Source organism: Drosophila elegans, unplaced genomic scaffold, assembly GCF_018152505.1.
Source record: "Drosophila elegans isolate 14027-0461.03 unplaced genomic scaffold, ASM1815250v1 contig_468, whole genome shotgun sequence".
NCBI classification, from domain to species: domain Eukaryota; kingdom Metazoa; phylum Arthropoda; class Insecta; order Diptera; family Drosophilidae; genus Drosophila; species Drosophila elegans.
This window is the reverse complement of record NW_024545855.1, coordinates 987,850-1,001,953: the sequence shown is the minus strand read 5'-3', so window position 1 is coordinate 1,001,953 and position 14,104 is coordinate 987,850. Positions and strand designations below refer to the sequence as shown.

Genomic DNA, 14,104 nt, shown 5'->3' with positions numbered 1-14,104 from the left:
AAAGAAGTGCAATAGTGTGGCCAGATCTGCAGGAAACGATTTTGCTTGCGAGCTGGCCGCAGGCGCACTCTCACCCAAGCTCTCTCTCAGCCACTGTTAGTATGTTAATTTCTGTTCGGGCTATAATTGATCTGTTAAAGTAACATATATTCTGGACTCAAACCATTTTCCGAAAGGTGGCGCCAGTTAGTTTTTAATAATTGATACCCTGTAAAACCGTAAAAGGTAACAATATTCTGAATTAGCTTAAGCATTTTAAACAACTTGGATACAAATTCACCAACAATATTTATTTGTCGTAAATTATAACAGTTTACATAAAGTCAAATGTGTTTGTAAATACATATTTTTTTAGTAGTTTTTGTTTGCATATTGTCAAGTTTTTAATATATTTCATATGTCGATATGACTAGTTGTCAAGATCATTCGGCACTGGGGGTTTCCATCCGCCGAACGCCCTCTCCAATTCCACGGCCACGCGAAGGCACAATCTATCCTGGTTTGGAGCCCCAATCACGGAAAGTCCTACGGGAAGTCCCCGTTCATTTAGACCCATTGGCACATGGGTGACGGGCAGACCGAGTACGTTGAACATCAGGGTATAGTCGATGCCCCATAATGATAAAAATGACCACTTGTGTCTCGGCGCAGGTAAATTCAACGTGGGAAAGAGCAGCACTCCATTGTCGCCAAGTAAATTCTGCACAGAGAAAATATATAAATAATTGTATCAGTAACTCGATTACGTCAGCTTTAAAAATAGTTTTGTATCCATAACCTATACTGTTAAATCAGTGAAACGTTCAAATTAAGTTACAAAATTAGTTATTGTTATCAATTTACCAGTATGTTTCTAAAGCAATTAGCAAATATATGTTAGCCAATAAAATGTGCTTTAGAAAATAAGTTTAACTATCATTAAAACTTGTTTAACGGCCCTTGACAGCTTTATAGCAACAAAATAAGCTACAAAGGTCAATATAGTTTTTTTTAACCAATATATACTACATATAGAACTACACAGAGTTTGCGTGCTAGATAATTGCTCACTTACTGCAAACTCGCCGATCAATCGCCGTGTTTCCTCCAGATACAGATTCATCTTTGATTGCGACATAAAGGCGCCGCTGCGACGCGTGAGTTCAAATGTCAGGCCGTTGGTTGTATACTTCGAATGACCTCCTATACTTTTTACAATCTCCCAAAGAGTCTCACCGACTTTGCACGAACCGTCGTCTTCCAATAGATAATCCATTAAATCCTGGGCGGCGATTCCAGATAAAGCCATCTCCATTGAATTCTTGAGATTGGGTAGTTTAGCCTTATTCACCTCCAAGCCGAGGGTCTTTAAATGAGTCGTTGCTCTGCAAATCGCATCTCGTATATCCTTATCCACCGACTGATGCATCCATCCATTGATTCCCTCGAAGCCCAGCGCATACTGCACCTTAATCTGATTCAGTTGAACGGGTTCCCTCAATCGCAATTTGGCAGAATTTTCCTTTCCCGCCATTATTTGGAGTAATTCGGAAAGGTCACCAGCAAACCGAGTCATGGGCCCCTCCACCAGATAGTGTTCGAAGTTCGGGTCCTTGGAGTTGGGAAAGTGTCCCTTCACGGTAACCACTCCTCCACTTGGTTTATGTCCGAAGATGCCGCAATACAAGCTGGGAATGCGAACGGATCCTCCAATATCTGAGCCAATTCCAAAAAGAGAAGCGCCAGCTCCATTTAAAGAACCCTAAAATTATTAAAAAAATATATATTTAATCATAAACTAAAGGTGAATTTGGGAACATAGTCGTAATAAATGAAGAACAGACATTTACAAAAATCATTTCCATTTTTTACCTTTTCAAATTCAAATTTTGAAATATGTTTGTGAAATTTTGGAACAGAAAACACATACCTCTCCACCAGAACTTCCGCCCGGAGTCCTCTCAAAATCATAGGGATTCAGGCATCGGCCATTCAACAAGGTGTCCGTCTCGATGCTAAAGCAATATTCCGGAGTGGCCGAAATCAGTAGAGGAATGGCCCCAGCTGATTTCAATCGCTCCACTGCTTCACCATCGGCTTGGGCTTTGGTACTCTTTCGGGACAGACTGCCCACGGCAAAGGTCATGCCCTCGAGGGCACATGATTCCTTGATGGTCACGGGAAGTCCCAGCAGTGGACGCTCTTCAAAGAGTTTCTCCACATCCGCTGTGGATCCGCAGCTGGCTATTAGGTCATCGGTTTCGGTAGCTTCCTCTAAAGCAGCCGAATAACGAGATTCCACCACGGCATTCAAATGTTTATTCACAACTTCGATGCGTTCGATGTATGCGCGCACCAATTCCACCGAAGTCAACTAAAAACAGAACATTAACATAATTAAATCTTAATTCAATTACAAAAATTAAAATGATATACTTGTGATACTATTTAAATTAGGGTCAGCAAATATTGATAACTCAGGTTTTTTTTAATCAAAACTCAATCACTTGAAATAGACATTCAAAAAAAAAGAATAAACACCATAATGGTCGTCTTTGCTCAATCTATCCATTTGTTTAAAGATTTTAAAATGTTTAATTTTTGTAATATTCACAAAAAATAAAAATAATTTTTAATGATTATTTTTGATTTAAAATAAAATATTTTGTATTTTAATTTTTATGCTCTTGGTTAAAAAAAATTTCATTTCGTTGCGATTTTTCAAATAGAACTTATAATGATTACGGTCCCTGTTTTAAACGATAGGGCTGGCTGGCTTATCATTTTGAACTTTACTTTTGCGATAAGCAAAAATGTCATTCAAATGAGTTAAAACTTTACAGTATATTTTAAGTAACTTCGTTTACTGGCTTATAATTACAAAGCCCTTAAAAATTAAGCCAGTTTATTTTTAAAGCCTATGCTGTAAATGAAGATAATATTATTAAATAGTATTACTCAGGCTGTGAGTAATAAAGCTTATTTTCAATAATTAAAATACTGTTTTGATTTTTTTAAAACAAAATTGTTGATGGTCTTATAAAAATAGATATATTCAAATATATATATTATAAAATTATATACAAATATTTTAATTCGTTTACTAACATTTTATATGAAATTTCAGTGCAAAACTAATTTTGCCCACTGTACTCGTTTCTTACCTGGCGAGATCGAAGGCGACTGCGCAGCTCCTGAATGCTGAGAGTGAGCAGGCGGTTCCTGATTGGCGGTATGAGTGTACTCTTGGACTTTCTAGGATAAACAAATGCTTCCAGTAGAGGCGAGATGATTAAAGCAAATGCCTTAACGAAAATCACAATAATTCGTAGAAATATTTCCATTGCGCGCAATAACCGATTGAGACGACGTCCGAGAAGAGAATGAATGGAAGAGATTGCACAAAACATTCGAGTCAGTCGCTTTGGGGAGAGAGTGGAGAACCGGAGACTATTTAAATGGGGGAGGTGGTGATAAGCTGGAAATCGAGAGCGTTAAGTAGTAAACGAAAACATAACGGAAAAGAGAACGGGAGAGTGTATTCCAAGCTAGCCATCAGAAACGCACACAGTTACAGTATAACCGTTTCAAATTTGGCGCTGCATTATTTATACAGAACCGTTGAATTCAAAACTTAGAAATATTTAAACTAATTCAAATGTGGCGCAAGGGCACTCAGAAAAACTAGTGTGGTATGCGTTACAAATTGTAATTCTTTAATTGAATTCGAAAATGGCACTTCAGAGACTCATTCCATATTTTAAAGTTATTTAGATTTCTAATTTTTACTCCATTCCGAATTCGTCTGGAGTTTAGAAATCCTGGTTTATGGTTTTAGGAAGGTGCCTGGGCGTCTTCGAATTCCTCATCCGATGCAGACAGCACCTCAATGTAAACCTCTTGAAGATCTTCGCGACGGGCTCGGTAGAGCATATTGGACAAATTTCTTTCCTGCTGATTGCGACGACCATTGGATGAATTTCCTGCCTGCTGATTGCGACGACCATTGGATGAATTTCCTCCCTGCTCATTGGAATCCAGTCCGAATTCGATGCCATCTTGCATCCGCAGTACGGGTGCGGGAGCTAAAACAGCGGCCCGACATGGGTTAGATCTCTGAATGCCATTGCGTACATGGCTCCTGCCAAGGCTACGGGCATAGGTACCATTAACACCTCGACGAGGCCCATTTCGAAGACCACGAACACGACCACGCAAATAGGTGTTCCCAGAAAGATACAAATTTTCATATTGACGATGTACCAAATCACTATGATGATCGATAATTGTCACTCGTCGACAGATTATGCGGCCATTCTAAAAGTAGTAACACATTAAAGGAATTGCTAAAAAAGTCCTAAAAAAAAACTCACATGCACTTCTAAGTACAACTGGTTGGAATCATTCGCCTGCAAGTTGAAACTCAATTAACTGCGTATAGTTAAATCTTTTTAGTACTTACATTTCGATTTCCAAACATGCTAGTAAACCTATTACCCATTTTTATAAATTGAATGAAAATCTTCTCAGTTAAAACTTGCACGCCGCTTTTTTTTTGAGACAATTAATCAAAGTTCTAGAGTGGCCAGCTGCTTAAAATGAGTCAAGATAACTGCAAAGTTACATTTTAAAGCATTTAATGATTAAAATGATACTGCGCCGCTTTTCAACACTAAGAAATTTTTAATTAAAAAAGTTTGACTTCCAAATGTATTAAACTAGTGCTATTTTTATCAGAATTTTCGATACATAATGCAGTTTTTAAGGTGCCTTAAAAATCACTTGTGAGCTAATTTTAAAGCTACTAGAAAGTATTAAAATATTTTCCGCACAAGAAAACGACTCCGATATAAATTCCGATCAATTCGATTTACATGAATCAAACGAATTGCACTTTAATCTTCACAATAACTACAACTTTCTGTTAAATTTAACCTTGAACCTTAACTAGTTAGATGACCGGGGAAGATTCACTTGATGTCGGTGGCATGTGGCACCGGTGGCACCCAACCGTGGAAAACGGCCTCCAGTTCGGCGGCGACCTTCAGGCAGAGCTTGTCCTGGTATTGGGCGGCCACCACCTGGATTCCAATGGGCATTCCCCGCTGGTTGGTGCCCATGGGCACATGGGTGGCGGGCAGACCAAGGACGTTGAAGAGCAGCATGTTGTCGATCCCCGTCACATTCACCAGCGAGGTGTGGAAGCAGAGGGCGCTGGTATGGAAGGTGGGCAGGATGAGGACCCCTCGGGTGCCAAGTAGTTGCTGTCGGGTATTACAGAAAAATTTTTGATTTAGCTTTCAAAATGTATAAACGTAGTTATTACAAATATTTTGTACCTAATTAAAATATTATTCGCTTTTTGCAGTTTTAAGTAATTATTAATTAATTATTAATTTGAATATTTTCGGAATTATATTTACTATAAAAGAATTAAAACTAAAATATAGTTAGTATTCCAATATAAAATGAATTGTATTTCATAGAAAAATAAGAGTATATGATACAATTTTGGATTTAATATCCAAATTCGATTTTACTATCAGTGTTGTAAAAAATGTCAAATGTGTTTTAGCTTACTGCATACTTATTTACTCACATTTAAGTGGCTCTTAATCTTCTGGACATCTTCCCGGTATTCCTCCATATTGCCAGATGCCATTAGGCCATTGAAACGCTTCATCACCTCCAGAAACATGGCCTCTTTGGTGAAGATTGAGTGGCCTATGATACTGTTGAATAGCTCCACCATCAGCAGTCGCATGGAGGGATCTCGATCAGGCCGCTGGGTCACAATGCTGGGCAGACCCTTCAGGTCCACCAGGGAGACCAGACCAATCTCCAAAGAATTGGACAGGAACTTGAGGTCCAACTAAATTAAAAATAATTTGTACAATAAGTTTTTGTGGAGGAAATAATATTAGGTACCTTCTTGGACTGCACTCCCCCTCTTTCCAAACACTTGACGGCCTTGGTGATGGCCAGCTTGATATCGAAGTCCACCACGGGATGAGTAAGGCAGTTCAGACCCGAGTAGCCAAAGGCATAGAATACCTAAGCAAGAAATAAGTTGCTTATAAAATATATTTTTGTAATATTAGTAGATCTTCCACCTTCATATCCTTGAGGGCCACAGGCTCATCCATTTTCAGCTTGTGCTTATTATCGCCTGCCATGATTTCCAATAGCAGAGGTAAATCCCTGGCGAATCTCGTGATCGGACCGATCTGCAGCATTTTGGGGAACTTCTTGTCCGTCAGTGAGTATGGAAAGTGACCTTTGACCGAGGTCAGTCCGCCAGTGGGCTTGTGTCCGAATACGCCGCAGAAGAGGGCAGGCAGGCGAATGGATCCACTGATATCGGAACCCACTCCAAAGGTGGTTGCTCCACATCCATTCAAGGATCCCTCACCACCGGAAGATCCGGCGGAAGTGCGCCTTAAATCGTACGGATTCAGGCAGCACCCCTGGATATTGTTGCTCGTCTCGAAACTCATACAAAACTCGGGATTTGCCGATACCAGGAGGGGTATGCCACCGGCAGCTCGGACCAGTTCCACAACGTCGCCATCCTGAGCTGCTTTCATGTTCTTTCGAGCCAGACTGCCCACCGCAAAAGATAATCCTGTAGAGCAATTATAAAATTAAAAAATCCAAATAAAATTAGGCTATTTAAATAGGAATTTGAAATGAGAGAGGTGGTTTTAAGTTCGAATATCTCAAATATTTAATTTGAATTTAAACCCAGTTAAACTTAAATATAATGCCTATAAAATATATTAAATCAAATTTATATCCAATATATTATTTTAATACAAAATTAGGAAATTTAATTTGTATTGAAATTATTAACATGATTTAAGACTTGGATAAAATATTCAATAAGAAAAAAAATTGTCTGTGTATATTTAATAGTTTATTTCAAAACTTTAATCTCAAACTAATGTAGTCCCTAATTTATTTAAAAAATCTTTTTTAAGCCGTATCTGTAATACATCTGTAAACATTTTAATTTTTAAAATAAATATATTACTGGTGCTACTAATATTAAAAAACTAAAATTTTTTTTGTATATTTCTAGAAATAGAGGACTAAGGATTACCTTTAAGGCCGCACGATTCCTTGACTGTGAAGGGTATGCCCAGAATGGGATACTTGGTGTACAGGGCCACGCGGTCGAACTCCGAGCTGGCCTTGGCGATGAACTGGTCCGCCAATCTGGCATCCTGCAGGGCCGCCTCGAAGCGATCCTCGACGACGGCGTTCAGCGAGGGATTCACCTCCTGGACACGCGCAATATAGGCGCTAACCAACTCCACCGAGGTGATCTACAAACCGAACCCCACACAAATGACTTGCAAATGCCGCAGCTCGAATGACGTAATTGGACTTGGAGACTCACCTCACCGCGTCGCAGTTGGGTGACCAGTTCGACGACGGACTTCTTGAGCAGGGGATTGCGTATGCCCGGATATTTGGGCTTCTGGCGGGGCAGCACTAGGTCCAGTATCTTGTTCACCAGCATGCCAAAGGCATTCAGCACAAAGGCCATCAGGCGTAGGAATATCTCCATTTCGAGCAGGCGTCGTTGGGGTCACCAAAAAAGGTGATCGTATTCAAATCGGTGGACTTTGAGCAGACCGCAGCGGAAGTGGGTTAGCTTAGCGGGATTGGGAATCGGGAACTGGAACTGCACCTGGAACACCACCGAGCACTTCGACTGCGGATCGCGGACTACGCGTGCCGACCGACACTCGCACTTATTTTCCCTTGTTTTTTAATTTGAATTTGATTTTAATTTCAAAGTTAGCTGCAGCGCACGTATTTCCCAACACTAAAGAAACCTCGGTTGTTCTGGTTTACATTAAGATGGTTTCGAAAGTTAAAGAAAGGCGTTTCCCAAAACACCTTTTTCCTTAGATTGATATGAAAAATATAGTTTCTACAATATATACACTCACAATAAAATAAAATAAAACTTCAGAATATAAAATAGGTTTAGTTCCTTTTATATTCCCTTTTAAATAAACATACTCTATATGTTTTTAAAAAAATATATAAAAATAAATTTTGGCATGCCCAAAAACATAAGTGTTTAGGAATAATGCAACTCAAATTAAGGATTAACCATACATCAAATAAATTAAAATGGATTTGAAAAGAAATTCAGTCGTTATGGTCCAATTTAAATCCGGAATATTTGCTTCCTGATTTTAATTGAACAAAAAATGTAATTGAAGCAAACAGATGCCAAAAATAGGATCAGCCCATTTCCCTTTGTCTCAAACGCAGTCATTATTCATTCATGTATTTATTTAGTAATAATTTTAGTTATTGTTACACTTATCACTTACGTGCTAAAAAGAAACGTTCAACAAAGGCAAAAACTTGTTTAGCACATTACTCACTGGAAAACGAATCGAATCGGTTAACAAAACGGTTAACAAATTACAGAGTAACAGAGTACTTCAACATCAACCGAAAACAGAGAGTGTCAGAACGAGAGTGTGAACTCAGTTAGGCAACTTGGCAAAGGCGCGAAGGAGACGTCTATATATTCATATAAGTATGTTTGCTGGCTCGCGCAAAAATTGACATCTATGTAGCTATATTGTATGTACTTTTGTATGTTCTACACTCATGAATATTCACACAAAATCGGTTGAACTTGTCTTGGCATACATTGTCCATAGACAATTACGTGGGTATGTTTGCTGGGGGTTCTTTTGTATTTCTAAAATCGTATATCTGATGCAGGATTTGCATGGAACTGCTAAAACCCAAGGCGGCAACAATTCGGGGAAACAGTTGAACACAGTTTTTATATATTTTGTTGATTTTCTAAATTCTATAATCTACCAAAAAAGACAACTGGCAAAGTAATAGTATCTTAAGATGCTCTAAACAAAATTTTAGGTACATTTTTGCATGGTTTCCCACGAAGTGTTACCATTGTAGGGGTTTCAAGTTCCAGTTCCCTTAAAGGGCCTAACGTGTTTTTCTTTGGTTTTTATGGTATAACCCATCCATATGTTTGGTTACCATTGATATAGTCAGCGGAACAAGAAAAGGGATATGTATGAGTGTTATGGTTTCAGGGGATTTTAGTCTCGTGTAATGTGTATATTTTCTTAGCTTACTTTATTTTATGGTATATTATTCACTATCATATTATATATTTTGCCTGGTTATCATAGATAGGTTATCATAACATTAAAATATTTATTGTCTAAAACATTTCGCCCCGCTGAGCGCCTCTCTAGACCTAGATGCATCCCAAACTATATAGTTTTTTTTTCCCCCCCAAACGATTCTAACTATTGCACACACCTTTGGCTACTTAAAGATACTTTTTGCCTTCCAACAAATTAAATTTTGAATTTAATAAGTGTTTGGTGGCTGAGATCCCAGGGTTATTCCATTTAGCGGAGCACTTTCAATGGGGTTTATATATATATATATATATATATGTATAGACAACTTAAGGGCCTAGGGAGGTTATGGGTTTGGATTTTGTATTTTCTAGGGACTTTTGAAGGCGCCAGGCTCTCGGGGCTCACAAGTGCCTGGTGCCCGGTGGGAAAGTGCAATGCCAAGTGGAAGTCCATTAACTCAACCACCAACTAAACCCACTTATGGATCGCCGAATTACCCACTTTAGGTCATGTGCAGATCCCCCTTGAGGATGCGCGTAAAGGTCTTCTTGAACTGCTGGTTGGCCAGGGCATAGCAGAAGGGGTTCATGGGGCTGTTGGCATAGCAGAGGAAGTACGAGAACATGTACAGGTGCTCATTGATGCACGGCGGATGCCGGCAGAATCCCTCGACGAGGGCCAGCACATGGTAGGGTGTCCAGCAGGCCACGAAGCAGCCCAATATGAAGGAGATCGTGCGGAACGCTTTGCGGGCACGATTCTCGGACTTGGACTTTTGCCTGCCGCCCACTCCGAGGATTAGGGGTAGAGCCTTCTTGCTCTTAAAGTGCTTGCCTATGGAATGGATGAAGGCCCGCTTGCTGGAGTTTCGACTGGCGGCTAAGCCTTTGTCCTCTCTGTTCGGATCCTCCTCCTGGGCATCCTTTTTGGTAGTTACTTCTCCGCCCGCACCACCTCCAGCCGTACTGCTGGTGGTGCCCGAGGTAGAGGGCATCTTGTTGGTATTACTATCCGAGGTTTCCCGTTCATCGATCCGCTCCAGTGGCAGCTGCAATGCTGGTGGCGGTGGTGGTGGTGGCGTTTGAGTCGTGACCTTGGGAGAAAGTGGCTTGGGTGGCATGGGGGAGTAGAGTATGGCATCCTTGCTGCTCGTCTCCATGGGACTGGAGGCCCTGCGATGGGGACAATCGGCTGTGACCTTACCAGGCACATCCAGCAGGCAGATGGCCTCGATGCAGCTCTCTCTTCTCACCTTGGCAAAGTCCTCGATGCCTGTGTACGAAACGAGAAGACGTCTTTCAATGGCCACCGAAGCCTCCTCCAGACTCTGACTTTGACTTTGACTCTGGTTCTGATTCTGGTTCTGGATCTGATTCTGATTCTGGTTGTGATTCGGATTCAGGTTGAGGCTCAAGCTTTGGCTGGGACTCTGGTTTTGGCTGGTTTGGCTGGTTTGGCTGGGGGTTTGACTCAAGGCTTGATTGAGGTTCGTCTTGGGTGGATTACGGCGTGCGGGCGGTGGTGGAGGCAGGATTGGTTTCCCCTGGACACTGCTGTTCGGGGATGTGGTAACCGCCATCATGGCGGAGCTTTCATCCATGTACCGCAGCTCCGAGTTGGTCATCAGGTCATAGGTCAGGGCCAGTTCGCTGTTCCCCGAGCTGTTGCCAAAGGGACGATCCGAGTAGTCCTCGGACAGCGGGGTGGGGCACTGGAAGGCGTCTGGTGGTGGCAATATGGTCTGCACCAGACCCTGATGCACTTCCTCGCTGGGCACCTCGATGGGCGCCAAGTCCACGGGAGACAAGGGATCATTGTGGTCGATGGGAGGGGCCGACGACAGGTCAACCAGACGATCATGCTCGGCTATCTGGGAGAGGGTGGAGCAGGAGGTGCGTTTGGGCTGGTGCAAATGCTGCTGATTCTGGTTCTGGTTCTGGAACTGGTTCTGGTTCTGGTACTGGTTCTGCTGGTGCAGGGTGCGCACCTCTTCCTTGCTCTGCGCCCGCTGCAATGGACTCTGGTTTTGGAGTTGGTGCTGGTGTTGGTGTTGATGGTGATGATGATGGTGGTACTGGTGCATGGCCTCGATGGACTTGGAGTTGGTGGTGCTCTTCTGCAAGTTACCTTTGCTGCGGGTGGCCAGCAGGGCGGCCTGTGCCCCAAAGACCAGGCCAATCGAGGATCGCTTGCGCATGTTGTTCAGCTTCTGCTGGGTGATCAGCTGCTGGGCCTGGTTGACGGACGACTCCTCGTCCGAATCGAAGGCCGGACTGCTGGACCGCTCGCTTTTCTCCGCATCCACGGCTGCCTCCCGCTTCTTCGCCTCCTCCTGGATCTTGGCAGCCGAAGCCCTCCGCTGCTCGGGGGTCATCTTCTCCACTTCCTCGGTGGCCGTGGCCAAGGGATTCGCCTGGCCCGAACCACTCAATCGCTTGATCGCAGTGGTGCAGGCACTGTCCAAATCGGTTTGATCCCCCGCCAGTTCCACCTTCGTCTTCAGGATCTTCTCCTCGATCACTCCGATTCCCGCCGCATGTCCTGCCATTCCGGACATGGCTCCGGCACTCAGTGCCACCATGGATTGCATTTTCCGCTGCTTGGCCTCACTGCGCTTCTGCATGTCATAGGCTGTCTTATAAATCCCGGCATACAGCACAAACAGCACGATCAGCGTGGTCCAATAGTAGCCAATAATCAGAGCGGTGTTGAAGATCGGATCCTTGAGAAACTGCACGGCACACTGACCCGGCAGAAGGTCCCTTTTCCCGGTGAAGTGCTCCCAGCCAAAGATCGAGATGAAGAAGAGCAGGGCGGGAATGATCCACGTGATCGTCACCATGTAGATCACCCGCGTTCGCGTCCTCCAACTCCGGTACTTGGCCGCAATCTTCACCGAACAATAGCGATCAATGGTGATCAACAGCACCGTGTATTGGGACACCAGGCAGACCGTATAGTCCACCGAGAGCCACAGATCACAGAGCATCGGACCCAGGTCCCAGTAGCCCTTCAGCACGTATATCGTGTAGAAAGGCATCGAAACGGTTCCTGAAAAAATTAAGGGATAAGGAATAATTATAATCATAACTAACTTATTGATTTCATATAGTTTTAAAAGGTGAATAAAACTAGGTTACAGACTGATTCCATGCCATCAATTAGTTATACTTAGCTTTAAAAGTTTTACCCAATTTAAAATATATAGTTTACACTGTTCTATAAGTGATTTTAGTGCGCTAATGGTTTCTGTGGCATTCTCATAAGTTAAAGGATGTTAGCAATTTGGCACTTATAACTAAACTGATTAGGAAATATATTGACAGTGCTCACCTATCAGCATGTCCGTGGCTGCCAGCGAAGCAATAAAGTAATTACTTGGTTGCCTGATATTCCTGTCCACGATGAAGGCCAGAAGCACCAGGATATTACCGCCCACCGTCAAAATGATGCAGATGGCCAGGCAAATGGCGATCAGGATTGTCTGCCACAAGGCGAAGGGCGGCAGAACCGGACCAAGGATCTCCGAGTCGGAATTGGATCCCGACATGGTGGAACCGCCGCCCTCCGAGGATTGATTTCTCAGACCCAACAGAAGGTTTGTGTTGTTCACATCGAAGGTGCGGTACCATTGCAGCTGATCATTGACCGACCAGGAACTAAAGTCACTACTCTCGCCATAGATCTTCGCCGCCTCCAGGAGTCGTTTACACTCTGTGTGGGTCAGGACTCGCTTAAAAATGACACTGCAAAGCTTATCTCGCTCCCTTCTGAGGCTCCTGAAATAGGAAAATATATATAAAGCATTAGTAAACACAAAAAAAAACTATTGTAGCATGAATTTAAAAAAAAATTGCTCAATAGGATGAGTATTATATTAATTTATATTATTTAGACTCTTCGGTTGTCTTGTATTGAATTACTATTTATTTAAATATTGTCTGTAGTTTATTTTCAAGATAGTTTTTTATAGTTTTTAAAAATAATCTTCATTTTAAGATCGAATCAAGTCTATTTAAGCTTTTTCTATAACAACTTTTAAATGTTGTTATGTATTTTAAAGTTTTTTGATTTGAATTTTTATATTTTCTTAACAACGAAGTAAATATTTTTGTAGTGTTTTCTTTTTAAAAGAAAATTAAAAATTTTAAAGGCGCCTTCATTCTATTAAGCTCACTTACCAGTCGGTGATCCACTTGCTCTTGATGGTATAGATGGAGTCGCTGGAGTTGCCATTGAGGCCAGTCAGCTCCTCCTCGCCCGCCGACTTGTTAAGCGACCGCATCTCTTACCGCTCTCCCCTCGTCACCCCGCTACACCCCGATCAGCCCTCTGCCCTCTGCCCTCTGCCCTTCACCCGCTGCCCCGCACTCCTCGACCTCTGCGGTCTTTATGGTAATTTCAAGTTGGTCCTCCTTAATGTGCTGCCGTCAACGGATGTCCCGGAATGCTTACATTGCCTCCACGGAATGCCAGGACTTGTCTCCGGTCAGGTGCAGCATCTGCAAGAGGAAACAAAAGCTTGCTGTAGTTGTATTTAGCACTGAGAAAAAATTATAAAGAATTTTGAAATATAATCAATAACAAGAAAATATAGCCCATATGCTAAATACAATTTATTTAATCTTAAAGTGAACTAAAAAAATTGCTAAGCCAAATATTTTTGTATCGAATATTTGTTTGTCGTGTCCCATAATTTAGGCATTCTTATTTAAGTTATTAAGCTATGACTAATATAGCATTTTGAAATGTAACCTTTTCTCTATAAATAAAAGTCACATGTTTGGATGTATTCGTTAAAATTTCAATTATATATAAATTATGTTAGTAACATTAGTTTCTGGTTAAAAGATTACCTTTTTCATATTAATTTTTAGATCATTTCTATGAGAGGTCATACAAAAATCAGGAGATTTTTGAAACCTCAAACAAGGGAGTCCAAAAGACTTCTGTTATCAAATAAAAGTTTT

At 41.8% G+C, this 14,104-nt stretch overlaps 4 protein-coding genes across 4 annotated transcripts in view; all 4 read right to left on the bottom strand.

Annotated features, from left to right (window-relative positions):
- Positions 1 to 269: 269 nt before the first annotated feature.
- On the bottom strand, positions 270 to 3,377 carry LOC108144073 (fatty-acid amide hydrolase 2-A). Its single transcript, XM_017268721.2, has 4 exons — positions 3,144 to 3,377; positions 1,910 to 2,353; positions 1,055 to 1,741; positions 270 to 700 (listed from the first exon to the last, which is right to left on the bottom strand). Exons 1-4 carry the CDS (start codon positions 3,321 to 3,323, stop codon positions 410 to 412), a joined length of 1,602 nt encoding a protein of 533 aa, XP_017124210.1. The 5' UTR covers positions 3,324 to 3,377; the 3' UTR covers positions 270 to 409.
- A 304-nt stretch (positions 3,378 to 3,681) lies between these two features.
- LOC108143806 lies at positions 3,682 to 4,568 on the bottom strand. Its single transcript, XM_017268329.2, has 3 exons — positions 4,442 to 4,568; positions 4,353 to 4,388; positions 3,682 to 4,296 (listed from the first exon to the last, which is right to left on the bottom strand). Exons 1-3 carry the CDS (start codon positions 4,478 to 4,480, stop codon positions 3,814 to 3,816), a joined length of 558 nt encoding a protein of 185 aa, XP_017123818.1. The 5' UTR covers positions 4,481 to 4,568; the 3' UTR covers positions 3,682 to 3,813.
- Positions 4,569 to 4,829: 261 nt separating this feature from the next.
- On the bottom strand, positions 4,830 to 7,731 carry LOC108144056 (fatty-acid amide hydrolase 2-B). The gene is made up of 6 exons (XM_017268700.1): positions 7,382 to 7,731; positions 7,082 to 7,307; positions 6,093 to 6,604; positions 5,908 to 6,033; positions 5,579 to 5,851; positions 4,830 to 5,243 (listed from the first exon to the last, which is right to left on the bottom strand). The coding sequence occupies exons 1-6, from the start codon at positions 7,550 to 7,552 to the stop codon at positions 4,950 to 4,952; spliced, it is 1,602 nt and encodes a 533-aa protein (XP_017124189.1). The 5' UTR covers positions 7,553 to 7,731; the 3' UTR covers positions 4,830 to 4,949.
- Positions 7,732 to 8,305: 574 nt separating this feature from the next.
- Positions 8,306 to 14,104, bottom strand: part of LOC108144008 — a 32,747-nt gene continuing 26,948 nt past the window's right edge. The window contains exons 2-4 of the mRNA XM_017268629.2: positions 13,316 to 13,636; positions 12,468 to 12,913; positions 8,306 to 12,185 (exon numbers count right to left, since the gene is read on the bottom strand). Of these exons, the coding sequence (XP_017124118.1) occupies positions 9,637 to 12,185; positions 12,468 to 12,913; positions 13,316 to 13,419 (3,099 nt within the window). The 5' untranslated portion in view covers positions 13,420 to 13,636 and the 3' untranslated portion in view covers positions 8,306 to 9,636. The remainder of the gene's footprint in view (positions 12,186 to 12,467; positions 12,914 to 13,315; positions 13,637 to 14,104) is intronic.

Excerpts from the sequence above, each read along its gene's own strand:
- LOC108144073 (XM_017268721.2), bottom strand. The coding sequence starts at position 3,323 with ATGGAAATATTTCTACGAATTATTGTGATTTTCGTTAAGGCATTTGCT. Across the intron at positions 2,354-3,143 it reads GTCGCCTTCGATCTCGCCAG|TTGACTTCGGTGGAATTGGT; the intron begins GTAAGAAACGAG and ends TTCTGTTTTTAG. Across the intron at positions 1,742-1,909 it reads GCGGAAGTTCTGGTGGAGAG|GGTTCTTTAAATGGAGCTGG; the intron begins GTATGTGTTTTC and ends TAATAATTTTAG.
- LOC108143806 (XM_017268329.2), bottom strand. The coding sequence starts at position 4,480 with ATGGGTAATAGGTTTACTAGCATGTTTGGAAATCGAAAT. Across the intron at positions 4,389-4,441 it reads GCATGTTTGGAAATCGAAAT|GCGAATGATTCCAACCAGTT; the intron begins GTAAGTACTAAA and ends TTCAACTTGCAG. Across the intron at positions 4,297-4,352 it reads AGTTGTACTTAGAAGTGCAT|AATGGCCGCATAATCTGTCG; the intron begins GTGAGTTTTTTT and ends TACTACTTTTAG.
- LOC108144056 (XM_017268700.1), bottom strand. The coding sequence starts at position 7,552 with ATGGAGATATTCCTACGCCTGATGGCCTTTGTGCTGAATGCCTTTGGC. Across the intron at positions 5,852-5,907 it reads GGGGAGTGCAGTCCAAGAAG|TTGGACCTCAAGTTCCTGTC; the intron begins GTACCTAATATT and ends TTTTTAATTTAG. Across the intron at positions 5,244-5,578 it reads AGATTAAGAGCCACTTAAAT|CAACTACTTGGCACCCGAGG; the intron begins GTGAGTAAATAA and ends AATACCCGACAG.